Here is a 23,563-nt window from a genome sequence, read left to right as displayed (position 1 = left end):
GATTTGAATAGTTTCCTGATTCTATAAGTTTTCACGAGCAAACTATAATTTTTAATTTTTTTCCCTTAAATACAAAGCTTCTTTAATATCCTATCATTAAATTTCAATCACATGTGTTTCCAAGTGTAATTTATGGATTTTAATTCAGAATGTGTCATAAAGTACCAACGTCACTGCCGAGAAGACAATACTGTTGCTGAAAATTTCAAGGAGAATCCTTTGTATTGTATGTTGGTGTAAATTTTGTATCTACAAGGAAAGAAGACGTACAAATCAGTATAAGGGGCTGAAAGTGGCACCAACCGAAACGCATAGCACATCTACAGTGAAAGTGGGGAAGTCTTCATGACGTTAATGGAAGATAGAACGATGCTGAAGGCCTTTATTAGATGCGAAAGGCTGTACAAGCGACGCCACAGTCTTCTCCGCAATTGTCACTTGAACAGCCTGATGAAATGGTTCGTCAAGCACACCAACCGCGATGCTGATGAAAAGCCTATCGGACACATGCTTTTACTGACTTCTTTCTATTCAGCTTTGATGATCGATGATTGTACACTCTGAGGAAAATAACGTCGGAAGGAGCCTTTCATCTTACGAGAGCAACTTAAGTCAAAGTGTCAAAGGGGAGGTGTAACGTCTGAGGTCTAATGATTCAAGTAAAATAAGATTTTATTCTTTTATGGATAGAAATAAAAGTTGTTTTGATTTTGAAAAATTATCTTGGAATGTTTTAAAAATTCCACTTTTAATAGTTTTGAAAAAGTATGGGTGCAATTTTTTGAAAATATTTTTTAAATGTAGTGAAGACGGAGTCAATTGAACCACGCGGCAATTTAAACAATGGTTTTAAAAAATCGAAAAAAAATAAAGTTTCCTTGTAAAATTATATTGCAACACGCAATACCTTGATTCGTATGTAAAATATGCAAATTTTAAATGCTAATATTTCAAAATTTAGTGCCTCAAGAACTATTGAAAAAAAAAATCCTGCATAGAGAGGATATTAATAATTTTTTTATTGACTAATTACCATCATAATATACTAATTTATTATTTTTCACATAAAAAAAATTTTTTTTTTTTCTTTAATTAATTTAACTAAAAGAAAATTATCACAGTATTTTTGATTCAATTGATCCCCTTCTCCCCCAACCAAAACGTAATCGAGTGATTTCCAATGTCAGTATCATGTCAGATGTAAAAAATTGATCATTTCATTGTCAAAAAAATTATGCTATATTTTTGTACTTAGTTTGATATTTATCCATAATTAATACAAGTATAAAAAAATCATTGAAATTGAGGCTATTAAATTAAACAGCGTTAGCTTCAATCCAGTCAAGAAAACTAGGAACTCTGGTATAAACAGTAGGATACATCGTCGAAGCACATCCTCGAACCCACGATGCAAGACCAACAAGTTTGTTGTCAACCATTAAAGGTCCGCCAGAATCACCCTGAAAATAAAATTTTTGTTAACTATGTTGGAGAAGTTATTCAAGCAAAACGTGATTTGTTACATAGATAAATAAAAAAATCTACATTCATCATGAAATGGTTAACTTACATTGCACGGACCAGTTTCATGGACAGGATCATAAGCACAAATATGAGTTTCATGAATATTACTTCCCGCATCGGTATGCACTTGCTTACAATAGCTTTGACTCGCGATAAATACTTCAGTTTTTTGAAGAACAACTGGAGTCTTTCCACCCTCCTGTAATGAAAAAATTTCATTAGATAAATAATAATAATTATTATTTATTATAATTATTCAAAAATGGAATTAAATATTATTTTAGTCACCTGTAAAGTACCCCAGCCAGATATAACCGCGACTGACTCAGCTGGAATATCCTGATTTGGAATTGGTAAGGGAACAAATTTCAAAACTGCGCTTATTTCAAAGCGACCTTTTATTTTTATTAACGCAATATCGTTTTTCCACGAATCTGAAGAATTGTATTTCTCATGGACGGTAATTTCAGCAACAAAATGAGTTGAGTTTGGTTTTTTCAAATTTGTGGTAGCTGCAATGACTTTTATTTGTTCTGCAGATTTGCTGTAATTTAAATTTGGTAATTTACATTTCGCCGAAATGAGGCAAAAAAAATTTTTCGATCGTAATTTATATTAAATTTTTATTTACCTTTCAACGCAGTGAGCAGCAGTAATCACATATTTTTCATTTAATACTGATCCACCACAAAAGTGAAAATTAGCAATGAAAACGTATTGAAGCGATACCTATAAAACATTCAATGGAATGAGACGTTAATTTTATTTGATTAATTGGTACATTTTTGGAATGCAGTTCATCACAAATTAATTAAATTGAACACAAAGATAAGCTAATACGATTAATTTATGTAATTAAAAAAAATTCTTTCAAAAATCAGTAATAATAATTTTTTTTTATCAGACTGAAATTTCTATCATTTAGAGTTTCGGGGGCTGATTAAAATCGGATAATTATTTCGTGATCAATAATAATTAGAGTTAGCATTGAGTTTCGCGGTCGACAATACTTCAATCCATAAAAATAATATTCCGATTTTTTTTTTTACAATCAGTGACTTATTTTAAAGTTATCAAAAATAGGACAATCTAAAAATTAAAATTAAATTTTTTTTCTAACGAAAAAAAATAAAAAATTGACATTTTTAAGGTTTTTTTCTGAATTATTTATTTTTACATGCAATATACTAAAATTCGCTAGATTTATCTAAATAAGTTTTATCAGAAATTTTCCGATGACAAAAATTTTGTTTTTTCAATAATTTATTTCAACAAATATTCATTTTAAGTATTGTAAATTAGCAGTGAAAGAAAATAAGTAAAAACCAAAAAACGAAAGTTTTGAAACGATAATTTTTCGATTTTCTATGCCAAAAAATCCAGGAAACTAAAAAGTTGCAATAATGGCAGTAAATAATTTAGCAAAAAATTTCATAAAAGCTTATTTAATATTTGATAAAATGTGAGGAAAATTAAAGTACGTACAGCAAATGTCCTAAATATAAACTCCAACATATTTATAAATTACATAAAAACACTCACTTGATAAGGAATTTCACCCGCTTGAACATCACTTCCGTTGATAATCCGTGCATGAAAATTTTGTGGCAAAGTCCCAGCTGGAATAAATTTAGTGTCAAAAACTTAAAAAACTTTTGAAAATCTTTTGTAAATTACCATGAGCAAGTTTTCCAACACTGAACAGAAATAGAACCAATATCATCGTAGTGCGTGTCAATAAAAAAAATCTGGAAAACTATGGGAATCATTATTTGCTTTCATTTATATACCGTAAAAAGATTTAATAATGCAGAATCATCACAGATAGAGATTTCGAGATGAAAAAAACCGATTAGATATCTTCAAAATTTTTAAAAGTAGGAATGAACTGATTAATCTCGAGATTAATTAACTCCAATCTCCGAATTATAAAAAGTAAAATTTACTTTAATACCCATTGTCTCTTTAATCTTCATATTCAGTGTTATCACTTTTTAATCCACGATAAAATGAGACAATGATTTTAAAAATTTTCAATCCACGTGATTGATGTGATTTATCGACAGATAAGTGTCAATATTTGTATATTAAACCTAGTTACATTTATACTTTTTACAACTGAACTTTCGTTGATTTTCCAATAATACATGAATGATTTAATCAACATTGTCATTCATTTTTGATAATGATTAACCTTTAAATTTGTGGTAAATTTATAGAAGATAAACATTTCGTCTTTTTGATATTTCTTATTTCAAAGAAACTGATTTATATTTAACAGAAAAGAATTGCCAATAATCCGACGTAATGACACTCAGGTCGATACAAACTTGGTCAGCGTCGGCACAAAGTGCCAATAAAGCGGCCGGGTTAGGGAGTCTTTGGATCATGGGATGAAAAACGCGACGGTAGTCAACCCGTGATTGCTTTTGACAATTGGACAGCTGTGTCGTTGCTTTTTCTCAACTAACTTTCACTTTCATTTGAAAGTAAAACCCTCGGGTTCATTTTTTAATATATTCTAAATAAAAATAAAATCATCAAAATAAATTTCGTTCGATATGAGATGCATACTGTTAAAAAACTAAAAAAATAATACAGTGATGACAGTGGAAACTTTGTTAAATTAAACCTGGTCCATTCTATTTAAAAACTTCGATGTATGTGGACATTGTACATCCATATGTATGAATTTAACTTGTTCATTGGTTGAGAAGTTTCCTGTAAAGTTTTCGATCCCTAAACTGAATAATTCACTTCTCGAGAATTACCAACGTAAATGTGTCTAATGATGGCCTGAAATAAACTTGGTTGTGACCCGAGAGTCGTTGGTGGTCATTCTCGACTTTCATTGTCTTCGCTAAACTGATAGTCATTTAGTCTTACAGACAAAGTTCTTCATTATAAATGCAAATTCCGATGTTCCTACAGTTTAGAGAATATCTTTGAATTTAATGTCCTTCATCGGTCAATCATGCCTGCAGATACTTAAATCATGTTACTTTTGTCAATGCAAAGTTCGATTGTATTTATCTAAGAGTGTCATTTAGAATTATTAAGTTAGGATACGAACCATGTTACTTGGAAGGAGTTATAACCACAAATAAGTTCTATGAAGTTATATTATACACATCATCAAAATGTTTCTGTCTTTTTTATAACATTTATAAATAGTAGAAGCGTCTAGCATAGAAATGTCGCTACAAGTTTATAGAGTCCCGATACAACGTTCCTTGTCTTCCATATTTCATCATCCGTTATATGCTAAAGTAGCGCAGAAGAATTCCTAAAAAACGATTTTAGTAAATGGTAAACATTTTTTATAATTTTATATTTAACTAGCTGTTACCCGCCCGCTCTGCTGGGCGTTTACAGAATTGTATTTATAGATTTAAATTTGAAATTTGATTGGAATGTTATATTGACTTAGAGATTCCAAATTCCATCGGAGTAACATTTACCTTTTATCCACGTGATTCTTCTAGCTAATATGTATTGTAGCTTTCCATGTGCAATTAATATAACATTCCCGTGGCTTTCTTGAAAAAATGAATAACAATTCATACAACGAAAAAAATTTTAAATGAGCATTGGAAATTTCAGTTAAAGTTATATTGTAGGTCTCATAAGTGAAGTTAAAATCTGCCTAGGTCAAAGTCCAGCGAATTTTGTTGTTAATTAAAATTTTCTCCGTAATAACAACAATTCATCGATTAATGATCAATAAAAATAAAATGTATGTTAATCTCTTAGTCCGTTGACTCAATAGTTACATATGAAGTAAAATTTTAGAAACCTTATAATGATGACTTTTTATCCGCTGCTAAAGAGACGATTGTTGTAAGAAAATATAATTATTAAGAAAGAAAAAAATTTTAATTGGTTGTCCTTGGAGGCCATCCCTGTGATTTTTGTTTCTCCTGAGATTCTATTAAATTTTATATCTATAGGAACAATGTGAATTTTTGACAAACATCACTCCCGCACTCCTATGTAGGGGAGGAATTTCGTACGATCCTATTTGAAATGATTTCTACATTGTAAACAAAAAGTTCCAACAAAAGTTTGAGGCCATAAAAACTATTGTTTAAAAATAAGAGATTTTCATTGTTAACGCACGCGTAATCCCTTTTGAAGTCAGAATTCGAGAAAAGCTATTTCTAGCTGAATTTAACATCATATGTGAATTTATTTTGTTATTAATACGCTGAAAAATATGTAACCTTGAAATTATGAAAATATTTTTAACCGAGAACACCATTTTAAACAAATAAATTTTCTTGAGTCAATAGAAAAAATTATTGCCTCAAGGATAATTTCTGGGCAACAATTGATATCGCGACATGTTAAATGCGTAAGAATTATGAGGTAGATGTGTAAGAGGAGGTGGGTAGATCAAAAGTATTTTCAAATTCAAGGTTTGCAGGAGCTAAAGCTCGGATATTAAAAATCTTAATTGTTAACACCTACCCCCGCAATCCATATTATAAGTAGGCTATCATAAAATCCGCTCTTATAGCATTCCTACATCACATACAAAAGATTCTTACCACATTTAAAACCTGTAGAAGCTATAGCTTGGAAATTAAAAATCTTAATTGTTAACACCCACCCCTGCAATCCATTTTGAGAGTAGGTTGTTATAAAATTCGCTCTTACATCATTTTGAAATCACTTATAGAAGATTCCTACCAAATTTGAGAACGATGGGAGTTATAGCTTGAAAATTAAAAATTTTCATTGTTAATAGCCACCCCCGCAACCCTTTATGGGGGCGAGATATCGTGAAATTTGTTCATAGATAATTTCAACATCTCTTACAAAAGATTCCTACCAAATTTGGAGTCGATAGGATTAATAGTTTAAAAACGGGAATTTTTCATTCTTAACGCCCCCGCAAACCCCTTTGGGGGAGAAATTTCTTAAAATTCGTTCTTAGCTGACCTCTACATGATAGAAGTAATATTCCTACGAAATTTCAAGTCTCTAGGTCTTTTAGTTCCAGAGATATCGTGATGAGTCAATCTACCTATAGAACAGCTCCTATATTTTTCATTGTTAACGCTCCCGCAAGTTCCTTTGGGGATGGAATTTCTGAAAATTTGTTCTTAGCTGACCTCTACATGGTAAAAGTAATATCCCTACTAAATTTGAAGTCGATGGGAGTTATAGCTTGAAAATTAAAAATTTTCATTGTTAACAGCCACCCCCGCAACCTCTTATGGGGGTGAGGTATCGTGAAATTCATTCATAGATTATTTCTACATCTCTTACAGGAGATTTATACCAAATTTGGAGTCGATAGGACCTTTAGCTTGAAAATTAAAAATTTTCATTGTTCAAAGTCACCCCCGCAGCCTCCATGGGGGGGGGGGGGGGGGAATATCGTGAAATTCATTCATAGATTATTTCTACATCTCCTACAGAAGATTCCTACCAAATTTGGTGTCGATAGGAGCTATAGTTTAAAAACGGGAATTTTTCATTGTTAACGCCCCCGCAACCCCCCTTGTGGGTGGAATTCCGTAAAATCCGTTCTTAGCTGACCTCTACTCGGCGAAAGGAATATTCCTACCAAATTTCAAGTTTCTAGGTCTGATGGTTCCCGAGATATCGTGATGAGTGACTATATAGATAGGAATCTCTTATATATTAGGGTGGGTCAAAAAAATCGAATAATATATTTTTGATTTTATACTCTGAAAAATAGGTTCGTAGACACCTAAAAAGAATTCTCTCCAAGTATAAGCTCTTAATTATAACGGGAAGGTCCTCCGCTTTGCGGGTTTCTATTTTTTTCGAATAATCAGATAAAAAAATTTATATCTCGCTTCCAACTGCTTGGAAAAATATTCCGTGGCATAGATTTTGTGAGAAATTGAATGCTTTACAAAAAGGTCTCTTATGACTTTTTCAAAAACTCAACCGATTAAAAGATATTCATAGTTGAAGTTTGGCTATTTTAAGGAAAATATTCGTTTTTATTATGAATTTTATAAGTCGATGAAAAAAATTATTTCGGATTGCGGAACTCATGATTTTGTAGGAAATTTACTGCTCTACAAAAATGGTCTCTTATGATTTTTTGATTAAGTGAAGCCGTTACGAGATATTCATCGTCAAACATTAACGAATATCAATATTTCCAGTTTTTGATCAATAATTCGATAAATTTTAATTTAAACTATGAGTGTTCAGGAAAATTTACATAAATTTGAGTTTCGATCGATAAAGAAATGTTATAATAAGTTAGATAAAGAATTATTGGAATTATCATTGATTTTCCTTGGAGAAATGCCTCAAGAAAAGATTTCTTTCAAACGTCCTGGTGCTGTTCATCATGCTAGATGGATGGCTAAGGCCATTTATAGTTTGAAAATGTATCTATTCAGAGATGAATTCAAACTCTCTCAGAAAGAATTGCATGGTCTTCGTCATTTCTGTATTTTTATAGTCACATTGTATTTAAAAGCTTGGTTTTCATCAACTTCTGCAACAACTGCTGCTTATCATGACTTGCAGTTTATGAAAAATTTATTGGAGTACAAACATATCAATCCTTTGATTTCTTCAGCTACGTGTGAAAAAATGATTTCGCACTTATGGTATTTGAGTGATGAACTTGCCATTTTATCACTGTTTGACGATGGCGTTCCATTAGAAGTAAAAAAAGTATTGTTGAAGCTGTTAATACTCGTGAAGGTACAGATTCTAAAGCTAAAAGATTTGTAATTGCTAAAAAGATTTGAATTCATTGGCGCAGAGAACTCTGAGTGACTTTGTGTCTAAAAAGTCATTAAATCTTTTCAAAATCTTCGATCTACCGTATGACTTTCTTGATGTCGATGTTGAATTATGGCCTACTAATGAGAGTTATCTCGAAAATAAAGAATACTTTCAACAACTAAAAGTTGTCAATGATTCAGCAGAGCGAGCTGTTGCATTAGTCAGTGAATATAATCAATGCTTGACAAAAATGAAGAACAATTCCAGTACTTATTGCAAGTTGTCAAAGAACATCAAAAACATTCCCAAATTGTAATAAAAGAAATTATTTATAGTAATAGCGTACTGTTATGTTAAAAATATAGACAATTATATTGCAATTGATAATTCAATAAAAAATTTTTCTATAAAAAAGTTAAATACTGGTTGTTTCTTACTTGATTCAATACTTTTCATATTAAATTTGACAAAGAAATATGTCATTCACTTCAAATTAAACTAATCATTGGCTATATGTCGAAAAAAATGCTCTAATTTCTTGTTTTAATGCAATCAAACAAGCTCAAGACTGAAAACAATATTAAAAAAATTGTTTATAACATTTCTTTATCGATCGAAACTCAAATTTATGTAAATTTTCCTGAAACTCATAGTTTAAATTAAAATTTATCGAATTATTGATCAAAAACTGGAAATATTGATATTCGTTAATGTTTGACGATGAATATCTCGTAACGGCTTCACTTAATCAAAAATCATAAGAGACCATTTTTGTAGAGCAGTAAATTTCCTACAAAATCATGAGTTCCGCAATCCGAAATAATTTTTTTCATCGACTTATAAAATTCATAATAAAAACGAATATTTTCCTTAAAATAGCCAAACTTCAACTATGAATATCTTTTAATCGGTTGAGTTTTTGAAAAAGTCATAAGAGACCTTTTTTGTAAAGCATTCAATTTCTCACAAAATCTATGCCATGGAATATTTTTCCAAGCAGTTGGAAGCGAGATATAAATTTTTTTATCTGATTATTCGAAAAAAATAGAAACCCGCAAAGCGGAGGACCTTCCCGTTATAATTAAGAGCTTATACTTGGAGAGAATTCTTTTTAGGTGTCTACGAACCTATTTTTCAGAGTATAAAATCAAAAATAAATTATTCGATTTTTTTGACCCACCCTATTATATATATATAGATAATTTAAAATCATTGTTGATTGATCTCTAATACTAATTTTATCAAGTATAGTATAACTATTTCCAGTATGTATAACCCGCAGGCCTTATTACTCTACCGTAGTAAAATAAGGCCTATTCGAAAGGTTTTTGAAAAAATTTAATTTTGTGTTTGTTTATGGTGAAAATTACCATTACTCCATTATATTTTATCGCTGATGTATTAATTTAAAAATTAATGATACTTTGCAATGATTAAATGCAATATTTTCGATTTTTTTCAACATCTCTCTTAGCTAGGCCTTATTACCCGCCGGTACCTTACTTGGTTTTTTTCTAAACAAAATGTTCTAGTGATTGATTAAGTTTCTATATAAAGTGCAAAGAAAAGAAATAGAAATATTCATTTATTTTATCATGAATTTTAAATGTAATCCTTTTTTCGCCGAATATTAATTTAGACTTAGCATTAGAATCGAAAAAGATGTAAAAAAATAAGGTAAAGTGGATGTAGAGTTTTGCGTGTAAAGCCTACGTATTTCACTCAAGGTGTTCCCGAGGGTGTAACCCCAAGGGTAGAAGAAAGAGAGATATTACTATGCTTAGACTTCATACCTCTGGATCTGTAAATCACACTAGGTGCTGGCAAGGACAGCCACTTTCCAGAAGTGTCTCTACATCAAGAGCCTGCGGTATAGTACGCTTGTTCGCGTTTCTGACTGTTTATGTCTTTAGAGTGAATATTTTACAAAGCCGATGATATTTATTTTCTATAAGTGTAACATTAAATCTTAAATCGATATATAATATTATCATAGATCATCAAATTTATAAACTTGTTAGTAGAAAAACTAAAGCTCTTTCATTCTCTTACAGCTATAAAATTTAAATGTCGGACATTTCCTCTTTGATTGCAATATTTGTCAGTACAGAAAAATCTTACGGACATTTTTTGGCCAGCTAGAGGATACCCTTCCGCAACGCCCCGTAAGGAACTTCGTTCCAAAACCTTTTTTTTTAATTTGAAAAAAATTCAATTTTTGAAAAAAATTTTTCCGTCTACATGAACAAAATTAAAATTAAAAAGGCGCACAGTAGCCTATCGGATCCGGTCCTTGGTTACCAAAGCATTGGACTGGGTTCGAGTCCGGCATACACCAATGAATATATTCAATATTTAAGTGTATTATTCTGCTCAGCCAAAAAAAAAAAAAAAAAAATGAAACGAGCCCAACCACAAAAATTGACTCCCTACCGTAGTCGCTCATGACCTTAGTAGTTCATGTGACTTTAAACAAAAAAAAAAAAAAAAAAAAATTTTTTTTTTAATTTCTTCATCTTTATTTTATTTGAATTTAATTTGATGATGTAATTTTTACACTAAAATTTTTTTCAGTGTAGTCTCCCATGCCCTTTGTCAAAAATATATCGATATTTTACGTAAATAAATTTTTCATAAAATAACCATAAGTCACGATGAATTACCTATCGACTTTAAAGGTTTGAAAATCACATCTTTGTGGCAATATATCAGAGTGGCTAGTACGATTTACATTTCTCACCTAAGCCAGCTTTGCATGAACACCGAGCAGATAAAATTTTTTTACTTTTTACGAGTGATCTGTTGATCTCATATGCTCATTTTTATTTTTATATAAATTTCTTAAGAAATTTTACACATTGCATTGATAATGATTTGTTTTTTATCATACTTATGAAAAATTTTTGTCTTTAAATTTTGAACCTTAACTTAAGTGCTGAGGTGTGCATTTCAGAATTTGTATCTTTTATTTCATAAAAGGGCTACATTAAAATTATAAAAAATTAGAAAAAAAAAAAATAATAATTTTTGATGGAGAAATTAACACGATGTTCACGCTTGGGCTATATGTTATGTGCACGGAGTTGGTACTGACATTTGGTCCTTTAATTACTGTCATTTAATCACCGTATCACGTTATGCTACCAACAGTCCAATAATATTTTAATGCTATCCATTACTTTATTCCCATCTATAAATCGTTATTGCGGCTTTATGAATTACTAATTAACTAGCTTTCACAAAATAAAAATGCATAAAAATTGAAAAAGAAAATTTTATCATAAATCATGAACAATAGAAAAATTAAAAAAAATTTTTTTATTGCATAAAATCGAATTTTACTATCAGATTGATTTTTTAATTAATAAAATATCTTTTTGGGTTCAAAACATGCATTGAATGCTGCAAGCCACGCTTAAACCAGGTGTTTTGTTTAAAAGATATCACGATTCATAAATTTCAAGATATTTTTTCAAAATAACTTTTGAATTGATTTTTTGAACAAAAATTTTTCTTTGTAATTAAGAAACTGTGTCGAATGTTCTAATCCGCATTTACATTGGTTCTAACCTGCCTTGTAAAAAATCTACGTTACAAATTGGCGCTCAATGTGAAGCCACGCTTTTCGTCTGGTAAGATTGTCAGGAAAGTATGACAGGACTCAGTTGTAGATCGCAAGTTGCGAGGAAGCTTGCTTTCGAGAGAAGTCGCCTACTTTAAATAACCATTTCATAAAATTTTTCTATTGATCTCCATGATTAATAGTGAACTGGTAACTAGAAGAAATCTTTTTAGTTGTCTGTGGAGTTCGTTTCCGATTGTTTACTTCTATTCACATTTGAGTTAAAATTCATTAGTTAGGTATTTGTACTGTGTATTCAATCGTTTATCGCGTCTCGCTATCATCAGCAGTGTGCACCCTATACCTACGCTTGATTTATTTTGTCTATTCGGCGAGAATGCTTTTGTTTTCATTGCAAAGGGAACTACGTGTTCCGTGTTACGAGTATTGTTTCATTTGGTAAAGAACTGTTAATTATGTGAATGTGCATACCCCTGTTGCACTCTTGTTGTCAATCCATAATTAAATTATTTGTTTGATCTTGATTAATCTTCAAAATCAATACAAATATAAATTTATAAAAATCAAAATCTTTATTTGTTAGACAGAAAAAAATTATATCAACGACGATGAAATCTGTTGTTATCTTTTTTATTAAATGAAACAAGTTTTTTTTTACATTTGATAGAATTATAAAACAATGACTTCAAAACAAAGTTATAAATATTCGAGAGATGTTCTTGGTTTGATGATTGACTCACTGTAAATGTAATTAAAATGAGGGAAATTAGTTTTTCTTTGGCGAAGATTAGAGTATACCAAACGCCACGGACGTGACCCGGCTTCTTGAATCGAGCACGGAATTTTAAATGACCAAGAAATAAAAAGTATGACTAGACGGCTGGTTGGTTCTTTTCTGGTTCATTTTAGTCCAGTGTCTTAATTTTTCCCTTGAGCTAAGTTCAAGATTAACCTTAGTCGCGACATATTTGAATTACAAAATGTATACACTCACAACTAAGATTTTTGTCTTGTTCATTGTATATATTCTTATATATTCTTACCAAGAAGTAGATTTTCAACCCCTTCTTCAAATCTCTTCCACGATGAATATTCCCGAGATCGTGAATATATTTTTGATCACTTCTTTACGAAAGCCTTGAATTAAATATTGTAATCTTGATGAAAAAGAATGAAATTATTTCCGTCAAAGTTGAAGGACAAGAAGTAAATTGAATTAAATTTTTGTCTTTTACTCAATTCAACTTTTTATGAATTTCATGTTTTTATAGTTTGTGTCATGGGCTATTCATGCGTTGCAAGTCAATACGGTTTTATTCCCTTCATTTTAAAACATGTATATGTGATTCCTTATTTTCCTTTGTGATGATATAAAGTTTTAAACAAACAAACTTTTTAGGATATTAATTTTTCAGAAGTTAGAGTCTTAAGATCTTAAAAGTCGCGTACAATGTTATTTGGATTTATTAGTGGAGTAGTTCAGTTGATCAAATGTTTTTCGATAATTTAGAATGGCTGACTAATTTAATTTAACAGTTTTGCACAGTCAAACATTGAACATACTCTTCTTTCTGCAATAAACTCGTTTAGTTTGATCTCTATTAGTATGAAAGAAGGCTGATAAATAAATTTAAATTATTCTGAAGTTTCTAATTTAGATAAAATTTCTGATGAAATTATTTGAACATGAACAAAATCATAAATAAAAGATAGATTTAGATTTTAACACAAATCAAGAAGTATTTACCAATAAAAATTTTTAAACACCTCATGTTTTTTGATATTTTTTATTATAGTAAAAATAAGAAAATATAATTTAATTTGAATCATTTTAATACATATTTTTTTAACTCGTTGTGAATTACTCTTGTAATTAGTTTAAAATTTCATTAGTAAAACAAATTATCCATAAATGTTATGAAGTATCTATGAAGTCCAACAGAGGGCACCTGAGCGTAAAATATTTTCGTTTTTAAAAAGTTAAGTCAGATTTTATATATTCAATCAGATATTGGTATTAGTATAGTTTTCATAAATAGTATAATTACTACTACTATGGAATTACTATAAAATATTACTTATAAATGCATCATAAACATTACAAATTAAATTAGAATCAGAAAACAATTATTTTTGATTATCTCGTGTAGTAAAAAATTGTCTTCAAATTGTCGTTTGTTTAAGATCTTAACCGTGATACAAATCAAAAATCTTAATATAATCTCAAAAAAATCTTAAAATAGTCTTTAAAAAATTTTTCGAGACTATTTTAAGATGGAGCTCACAGAGCTCCGGAACATTAAAACGGAGCGTCTTAAAATTGTCTGATAATAAATTTTCAAATTTAATTTAAAAAGAGCGTACTAAAAAATCCAGCGGTTAGAAAGTCGTAAAGTTGTCTAAAAATTAATTTTCATCACAAATTCAAGAACCAAATTTCAAAAATCTGCTCTCAGAATTTTTTTTTTTTTTTTGGCGACTTAAAAAAGTCTTAAAATAGTCTTGGTTTGTGTCATTGTTTAAGATCTTAAACAAACGACAATTTTAAGACGATTTTTTTTACACGGGATCTGTAAATTTTACTTTGCACCTTAACTTTCATCGTTGTCTGAAAATATTTATTAAATATTTTACATTATTAAACATTGTACTCAAAAAATCAATAAGCAGAGCAGTAAATGTGAAAAATTGTTAATCACAGCACCCATATTCTTGCAATAGTCAAAATTTATGAGGACTGCGTGTGCTAAACCTCTTGTATTTTTCATCAATTGTTAAAATTCTATAGCACATGATATTTATGTGAGAAAAATGTAATCTAACGCGAAAAGTACATATTCTGTTCACGCATTTTGTACATTTATTGAGACGAAATAAAGCAGTACATCAGTGAGAGTAAAAAAGTACTATATAATTATGTGAATCGGCTTTCATGCGTCATCGCATTGTTCCCCTTCAATGTTGATGCAGACGCGACCATTAGCTAATCCCATCCATTATACACTCAAAATTTTTCTCTTTGAAAAATCGTATTAAAGCAATTTCAAGGAAAAGAAAAAAACTGGTACTTAGTGCAAGGGTGAATAGATAAGATGAGAATGTGAATTGATCAATCCCATGTGGGGATGGACGATATATATGATGACTTTATTGAATTTTTAATGGCCGTTCATTCTTTTATTTATCTACCAGCAATATAGTTTTACCAAATTACTTTTACATTTTGATTCGAAATTGTAATTTTTTCAAATAGAATTAGCTGTTCGTATCGATTAGATCATCACAATGGGATCAAGAGGCGGGAGGGTGAAGTGACAGATGACATATCGCACGTATCAAGTTACTCTATTTGGTCAAGCAAATCGAGGTGATACATCTTCGTGAACCGTGAAACTTGATGCTTCTTTGCCAGTTAATCTTTCCTGTCATCAATTAATAGAATTTTCTTTAATTTGAAAAATTGCAGTCATCAATTAAAAAAAAAATTTTTTTGATTATAGATAAAGATTATAAAGAGATAATTTAGTTTTTGCTACGTTATTTATTAATAAACTTTGTTATGTATAAAAAAAGCATTAGACATTAGAATTTTATTAGACTACATTTATTCTCTTTATGACTTTTGAATAATGTGGTAAATTTTTACATGCGTATCTTATATTAGATGTTTCGGATCGAATGTCCGATTTCATGTAGCTTACAATTAAAAAACGGACGTATGTTATACAATAAATTATGATATTCTAATAATATCGTTCAATTACTTGACTGTTGCTATTAATTATTATCTGAACTTCTTTGTCACGTAAGCCTAATTACGTAAAACACCATGAGCTATAATCCGATCCCAAGACAATAGGCCTGCTTACCCTACGTCAGAGAACTCGCCGTTTATCGCAAATGTGCAGTATATTGGTTTAGTGATTATGATTAAGGATCTGTTGAGGCGAACAATAAGAGTTTGTGATTAAAACATGTTACTATTTAGATTACTTTTTCATGAAATTGAGTATTGAGGCTTAATTTAGAGATGTTGGTAATGAACAAAAACTATCCATAAACTTAAATGTAAATTATTAATTTTACGGACATTTTCTATTAAATATACCATAAAATAGTCTAGGATTTTAGCATATTTACTTAAATAATCAAATTGTATTTTATATATTTGGTCTTTGAGATGATTAATCATGACAATTTTAAAACAATATTTTTATTACTGGTTTTAAATATTGAATTATAGTATCAACACTTTAATTATGTTAAATTACGCTGAAATAATGACTAGAATAAACTAACACATAATTGTTACAATTTTGAAAAATTTTTAATTTTATTTTCGCTTTTGGTAAAAGTCAACTTTTTTCGTTTTATTTATCAGAAAATTTACTTGAATAATAATGAACATGAAAACCTTTTGATTAAGTTAAAGATTTTTTATTTTATCGCAAATTTCCTTTAGCTAGATATTACTGAGAATTTCCATTATTTTTTAAAACTTGTAAAATTAAACCAAAATTTTGAATTAATCTCAAAAAACTGCCAAAATGGTAAAAAAATGCAGCTATGCAAGCAAAAAGAATTTTTGTGTGCCTGTATTATTGTCTTCGTCATACAATCATAACAATAAAAATGTTAAATTAATCTCAGAAATTTCGACGAAAATCTGCTTTTAAAAAATGTATGGGGCATGTCTCTCATTTTCTTTTCTTCTTCTACTTCTTCTTCTTCTTCTTACCACAATTTTTTCTACCGCTAAAAAATAAAACCGTCTGATTGGCTTATTAAAATTCAATCGAAAGTATTTATGAAGGTCGGGTGTAATATCGTGTCTAATTTAGTATACGATGGAATTAAAATATTTATCAAAACATTTATATTAATTCAGAAGGAAAAACCCCGTCCCATTGAGACAACCAACACCTGTGTCTTAATTAAAGTCGGTTTGACTTCTAGAGGAAGCTGGTCGTATTCTGTACCCTTCGAGAGTCCGTCTGTATAGGTTGTTTCCCATGGGTGCAATTTGCTCGCCTTCTTCTTCTTCTTCTTCTTCTTCTTCTTCTTCTGTTGAATACCACACTGCAACTTATGAACCTAAACCTTTGACGGTTGCTTGGTAGCTTCGATTTTAAAAGGGAGAGCTTTATAAATAGTTACTTTCATCACTTTGACGGAAGCCGGCCAAAACTCACTTTATGACTGTGACATTAATTGAATCATTTTTCATTTGGGCAAGATCTAGATACAAATGCTGATATAATCTGGTACCATGCAATCTAAATTTAACTTCATTTTTCAAATTACAGCAATTACTCATTCGTAATTGATATTTGAAAGGACGGAATAGATGAGAAGTTCAAAGATGTCAAGTTAATGAAATTCATTTATTCTTTCTTTGTTCTTCAATTCCTACAATTTTCTTCAGGATTAATCTTGTTGAACGATAATTATTAGCTTCATGAAGTTAATTATTAATTGTAAAGTTCCATTATCTTACATTGAAAAGAAAAAGTAAGGTACCCGCGGGTAATATGGCCTAAGTGATAAAAATGCTGTTTAAAATAACCGCTTCCGCTAAAGACTTCTCTAGTAGAAGCGTCTAGCAGAGAAATGTCGTTACAAGTTTATAGAGTCCTGATACAACGTTCCTTGTCTTCTATATTTCATCATCCGTCATATGCTAAAGTAGCGCAGAAGAATTCCTAAAAAACGATTTGAGTAAATGGTAAACATTTTTTATAATTTTATATTTAATAATTTAAAATCATTGTTCTAATTTTTATCAACATCTTAAAAAGTATTGTTGCTCAATTTAAGTGATAATTGATCTCTAATACCAATTTTATCAAGTATAGTATAACTATTTCCAGTATGTATAATCCGCAGGCCTTATTACCCTACCGTAGTAAAATAAGGCCTATTCGCAAGGTTTTTGAAAAAATTTAATTTTGTGTTTGTTTATGGTGAAAATTACCATTACTCCATTATATTTTATGGCTAATGTATTAATTTAAAAATTAATGATACATTGCAATAATTAAATGCAATATTTTCGATTTTTTTCAAAATCTCCCTTAGCTAGCCCTTAGCCCTTAGCTAGGCCTTATTACCCGCCGGAATCTAAATTTTCATATAACCTGCATTGAAAATGCGAGTTTCAATGTCTGTTGTATGAATGATGGAATTGACAGTAAAAAAATTTAAAAGGTTAAAAAATAATTTCAGTAATTACTTTTTAGAGCTGTTACAAAAAAGTTCAGGTCGATCGATGAAAAGTGCGATAAACGGCTTTTTCGATAGAATTTTCTTCTTAAAACCTTGCATTAGTGAATTGACTTTAAATTGAATCGGTTCATTGATAAATTTTCTCTACTATGCACTTTAACTCATTTTGTTAAAGTACTGAGTAATATAACGACTTCACTTAGAAGTAAATCGCTAAGAAATTTATTTATAAAGCACTTCTGTTCCACAATTGAGAATTGAGGTGCGCAAATTCAAGTAAACATTGATTATTTTCTACTATATCCGTTCTTTTCATAATCCAAAGTAGAAAGTGAAAGTAAAAGATAAAAAATAAACACAGACTTTCCTCTCTTTTATTTAGAGTAGACTCTAGTATATTTACATCCGTAAAAAATAGTATTGATATTTCCGACAAAACGTCCAGTTCAAAAGTAAGACGGATTAAAGTTCTTTAGTCTTTGATTCATCTAATATTTAGTTGAAAAATAATTATATTTTTCTCTGTCAAAGGATGTTGAATATGCAAAAAAATAAAAGTAGAAGAAGTCTTCGGTATAATATTTTCTTTAAAATTTCACTCTTACTTCGAGTTATTTAGATCGATTTTATTCAAGAATTTCACGTTTTCATTTCAATCAAAATAACGAATTATTTAATCGATTTTTGACATTCTCTAATGTTCTGCTTCGTCAAAAACAAGTCTTAAATGTATTTAAAAATAGTTTACTGGAAAATATTTTTAACTTCAGCAAAAAAATAATTGAAAATTAATAAAACGTGAGAAGTTGTTAATTTCACTCAGATTTTTGAAAATCGTGCTTAGGTATATTTTTGGATGCTTTGAGCATAAAAAACTCCAACTGAGTGGGAAGTCTAAGGGATGGCCTGCAAGGTCAACGTTTTTCCAAATTTTTAATTTTTTTTACAAATGAAGAATCTTTTTCTTAAACTACCTTAGTAAAAATGAAATCGAGTTTTTGGCTAGTAACTAGATTTACCAGTTACTGGTCTAATTCGATCGAAAATTTGATTATTTATACTAGAGTAAGAATACAAAATTCTTGGGGAAAAAAAAAAAAAAAAAAAAAAAATTGTTAGTTTTGGTCAATAGTTTTTTTTTTTTTTTAATAAAGACTTTGATTTTATAGACTGATATAATTATTAATACTTATATTAATACTTATTAAGACGGATAATAATTAAGAAGACGAGTTTCAAGACAAAACACTTTTGAATCATGACAACTAGTTCTCTTTAAAATAATTTTGTTCTGCCATCATCAATATTTCTCTCGGATCAAGTAATTTTTTTCAACGTAAATCATAATAAGTTCAATCGGATTGTATTCGAATTCAGTAAAACTTTTTCAAAGAGTGGCTTAATTACGGCAATCAGATCAGTTAATAAATCTCAAAAACGGATTATACGAACATCAAAGTGCAAGAAAAAAAATGATTGATGAATTTAGTAATTTCGGTAAAAGCTGTACTGAAACAACGGAGCAGTAAAAAATTGAGCTAATCTTGTCTCTTAAATCGCTTCTAACCCAAGTTTCATCCATATAGACGGCATAAATAGGGTGTGCTATAATATAACGATAACGTTTCAGGCGTCGTTCAACCATCAGTCGAAAAGTAGCAAGAAATTGAAGACGCTATTAGACTCCGGGTGTTGGATGTCTAATTCTCTTTCTCACATCTGTTTGATTTATTTATTTATTTATATTCTATCCACTACACTTGTACCCTTAATTTAATAAAAAAAAGTGTTCAACCAAGTTGCAATACATGCTTTAAAAAAAAAAAGTTTCTTCGACGGAATATTGATGTTAATAACTTCTAAATCAATAAACTTAAGTTGTACAGTTCGTAATTGTAAGTATTCATTAGATTAAAAACTGCCTTAGTCTTAAAGATACTATAATTACTCAACCTTGCTCTACTTTTGTATTAAATATCTATATTTTATTTATAAACTTTTAATTATACCGCAATAATTGAGTTTTCAATTTAATTAAGCTATTATAATTGAACAAACTTTTTCTTCTATGATAGATGATAAGAAAGTTTCAAAATTTTTGCACTCATTATTAAAATGTTGCATAAGTATATAGTTAGTTGCAAGGACCAAGTAGTGTCTAATTAGGTTCTTCAAAAAATAAAATAAAACTCTTTGCATACTTAGTTAATGTCAGTCTCTTATATCTTATACTACCCAAGAATCCTCAATGAAAATATATTGCATGCCAAATAACGTACAAGTGCAATCAATTTTTTGTTACTTTTCCAGACTAGTTTTTTTTTTTGTTGCTCGATCCACTTTTTCTCTCTTTTACAACTGTATGTCTTGCGTGTTTACTAGCTGGAATTGCCCGGAGCTTTTTTATCATTCCTCGTATATTTCATCTTGAAGCTTGAGTTTTTCACTTTAAGTCTAGAAAATCAGTAACTTATAATCATTATCACTTTAATATTGAGTAATGTTGATAGAGTTAAAAATTTTCAGTTTTAAACTGTTTCCAAATTTTTACAAATTCGTATTTTTATTATGGCCGAAAATTTTGTTAATAATTCTTAATATTTTATAATAATTCAAAAACTAAAAGTCCTTTTCGATGATAGTAAATTTCAAATTTTTTTTTTTTTTAAATCTAACCTTTACCATTTAACCCAACGAAAATTTTATGGACGTTTCATTGATTAAATTTACTTACACTATATCTCTAATAAATCAATAAATTGATTGCATAGTTCGCAACGTATCAAAATCATTTAATAACAACTTTTGATAGTGAAAATATTGAAAATTCAAAAACAATTGAGATAAAAGATGATCTCATCAATTCACGTTCAATATGTGCTGCTTGACCTGTATCCATCAATCTACCTCTGTATCTATCTAATAAAATCTTTCGACATAATTTTTATCGACTTTAGGACGATTGATAGATCTTGAACTTTGCGAGATCATAAGAGACCGATGCCAATACAATAATTTGATAACTTTATCCAAGTATCCTGGTTAGGATTCTCAGGATAGCAAAGAATAATCAATTTTACAGGTTAAATTTACATCAATCATTGAATAACAGTGAATGTTGTTCTTCGTTTAATTACATAAAATATTATAATCTAGCTTCTAGTTTTCAAATACCTTTAAAATTTAAAAAATTAAGTACAGAAATAAATTTTGAATAAAATCAAAATAAGAATATCCATTCATACTTCAAAATTATTTTCTGTTTTCAACTTTGGTTTGCTGTTAAACCACATTTTTAACTTTTAAAAACTATGATTCATTGATCAATATCAAACAGCACCTTGTCTATTTTTGAGCGTAACTACAACTTGCTTCATGAAGATGTCGCTTAAACGGTTCGATCATTTCTACACAACCGTACTCAGCAAATCTGCATTTCTCTCTACGATAGTTGCATTTTTCTTCATGAGTCAGCTTTCTGCAGTACCGTGGTTCAACTTGGCAGCCATAAACAGCCCACCGACAGGGAACATATGAATCAGGATCAACTTCAGGTTGAGCGCAGCTTACATCGCACGCAGGAAAATCTTCATTGTCATTTTCGTTATGATACTTCCGGTAGTTGCATTTCATTTGATGCATATTCTTCCTGCGTCTCGGCATTTTCACTATGCAACCGTACCGATTGAACTTGCACTCAACCATTTCTTCAGGATCACCATCTTCGAAATGAAAGGAGTCAAAGTCGTGCTGGATGTCATCCAGCGCATCCAGTCGATCTTTGTATATACACAAGTTTTCATGTACTTGCTTTCGCCATTCTGGCAATCTTACGTTGCAGCCGACAACGCTGTATCTACAGCTTTCCAACTCACCCTCTTCTGTATTTAGGTCAGTTGGAAGATGTTCTTCTTCTAGATACGGACGAAATTGGCATCTTGATTCATGTAAATCTCTGAGGTGCTCGGGAATATTGGCGTAGCAGCCCAAATATGAATATTGACAAGGAAGAAGTTCTTGGTCTTCCATTGGAGGTAGAGGGCTCCAATGATGACGTTCGTTATCGATAAATGGTGCAGATGGTCTCGGGCTGTGATTTATTTATTAGCAGAATAGGTTATTTTCGTCACGAGTTATAGGTTATAAGTTTTGTTATGTTATTTTGTAGAAGCTTACATACTTGGGAGGATATGCTGGATAAGGATGTGGCATGTAGTGCATAGCTGGTGGCATGTGAAATTCATGGGTGAATTCTTGAGATGACGCTTCAATATTCAATTCTGATCGACAGGTTGGGCAACAGTAGTAATAGGGCTTACAACGGTGACAAACAATGTGTCCGTTTGTGCACGAGTATTTGGATGAACTGTTTATCTCCATCATGCAAATAGGGCACATACCTTCGCTCTTGAATTTGTCGTGAAGACTCGGGTACAGGTTCTCCATGATCTAGAAAAATTTTTTTATTTTTAAATATGATGAATTTTTTGACATTGAAGATTTTTATTTTTTAAGTAATTTTCGTCAAAAGCTAAATAGAAAAAAAATTTTTGATCCAGTATGAATTATATCATTCTAATTTTTTGGGAAAATTGTGAGAAGACAACAATAAGCCGAATTTCTTTACACGGAAAAAAATTTTCTTTAAAAATTACCGTTAAAATCACAGTAATCGTGGGACATTCGGCAATTCCTGATCTAATTACAATTCTTTCAATAATTATTCACAAATGAAATGTAAAAAAGTACCATTAATTTTCACTAATTAATTAGATTAAAAGTTATTTTTGCTCATTTAATCTTGAAAATTACAGTAAAATTGAAAAATTTACCGAGTCTCCGGTAAAAAAAAAAAAAATTTAAGAAATAGTACTATTCACTGACTTTGAGGTGAAGCTGCAATCGCTCTAGACTTCTCAGTTGTCTACAAAACTTCACATTAAAATAAAAACAATTAATCGGATTGTATTAACTTTTATTCTATTTTTTATTTTGCGAATTGGATTATTCAGGTGATTATCGCGCTCACACGATTCTTATCAATGATTTATTAAAATCAGGTATCGCAGATGTAAATTAATATTAAAGAAAATTTTTTCTTTCTTTCTCACAATTTTATTTTTCACAAAAATGCTTAAAATAATAAACTTTGAAATAAACTTCCAATTTAAAAATCTTTGATTTAATTGTTTTAGGAATCCGAACCTTTTGCTTCACCGAGATATTAGTAATCCTTCAATAGTGTAATTTATAGTTTTCAACCGTAAAAATGAGTTCTATATTTTGTTTTAAAAAAATATTTAAACTCTTACCGCTATTTGTTCGTTCCAAGAAGAATAATATTGCTAATAAAACACTTTGAATATTCCTGTCGCGTGAGAAAACTCCGAGTCTCTGTTCACTTGCCGTATGTCAAAGTCGAAGTACTCGCCAAAATCATATCTGTAAAGACTGATAACACGACTTTATCTGATAAAACTGTTGATCGTGACGTGGATTGTTTAC

The 23,563-nt window shown here is 29.9% G+C and overlaps 3 protein-coding genes across 3 annotated transcripts in view; 1 reads left to right on the top strand and 2 right to left on the bottom strand.

Annotated features, from left to right (window-relative positions):
• Positions 1-23,563, top strand: part of Hwt (SH2 domain-containing adapter heavyweight) — a 180,250-nt gene that overhangs the window by 34,284 nt on the left and 122,403 nt on the right. The gene's annotated exons all lie outside the window — the stretch shown is intronic.
• On the bottom strand, positions 1,121-3,290 carry LOC141533066 (mite allergen Der f 3-like). Its single transcript, XM_074251741.1, has 6 exons — positions 3,202-3,290; positions 3,067-3,143; positions 2,156-2,253; positions 1,813-2,068; positions 1,571-1,723; positions 1,121-1,460 (listed from the first exon to the last, which is right to left on the bottom strand). Exons 1-6 carry the CDS (start codon positions 3,245-3,247, stop codon positions 1,317-1,319), a joined length of 774 nt encoding a protein of 257 aa, XP_074107842.1. The 5' UTR covers positions 3,248-3,290; the 3' UTR covers positions 1,121-1,316.
• On the bottom strand, positions 19,173-23,482 carry LOC141533058 (uncharacterized). The gene is made up of 3 exons (XM_074251732.1): positions 23,371-23,482; positions 22,239-22,507; positions 19,173-22,148 (listed from the first exon to the last, which is right to left on the bottom strand). Exons 2-3 carry the CDS (start codon positions 22,502-22,504, stop codon positions 21,404-21,406), a joined length of 1,011 nt encoding a protein of 336 aa, XP_074107833.1. The 5' UTR covers positions 22,505-22,507; positions 23,371-23,482; the 3' UTR covers positions 19,173-21,403.

The sequence above is a fragment of the Cotesia typhae genome, unplaced genomic scaffold (genome assembly GCF_013202065.1).
Source record: "Cotesia typhae breed Kobodo isofemale line unplaced genomic scaffold, CoteBio_Ctyphae contig_122, whole genome shotgun sequence".
Classification (NCBI taxonomy): Eukaryota; Metazoa; Arthropoda; class Insecta; order Hymenoptera; family Braconidae; genus Cotesia; species Cotesia typhae.
The sequence above is the reverse complement of the archived record's forward strand: the minus strand, read 5'-3'. Positions and strand labels throughout refer to the sequence as shown.

Excerpts from the sequence above, each read along its gene's own strand:
- LOC141533066 (XM_074251741.1), bottom strand. The coding sequence starts at position 3,247 with ATGATATTGGTTCTATTTCTGTTCAGTGTTGGAAAACTTGCTCATG. Across the intron at positions 2,069-2,155 it reads GCTGCTCACTGCGTTGAAAG|CAAATCTGCAGAACAAATAA; the intron begins GTAAATAAAAAT and ends TTTAAATTACAG. Across the intron at positions 1,461-1,570 it reads ATGAAACTGGTCCGTGCAAT|GGTGATTCTGGCGGACCTTT; the intron begins GTAAGTTAACCA and ends TTTTATTTTCAG.
- LOC141533058 (XM_074251732.1), bottom strand. The coding sequence starts at position 22,504 with ATGGAGAACCTGTACCCGAGTCTTCACGACAAATTCAAGAGCGAAGGT. Across the intron at positions 22,149-22,238 it reads TATCCAGCATATCCTCCCAA|CCCGAGACCATCTGCACCAT; the intron begins GTATGTAAGCTT and ends AATAAATCACAG.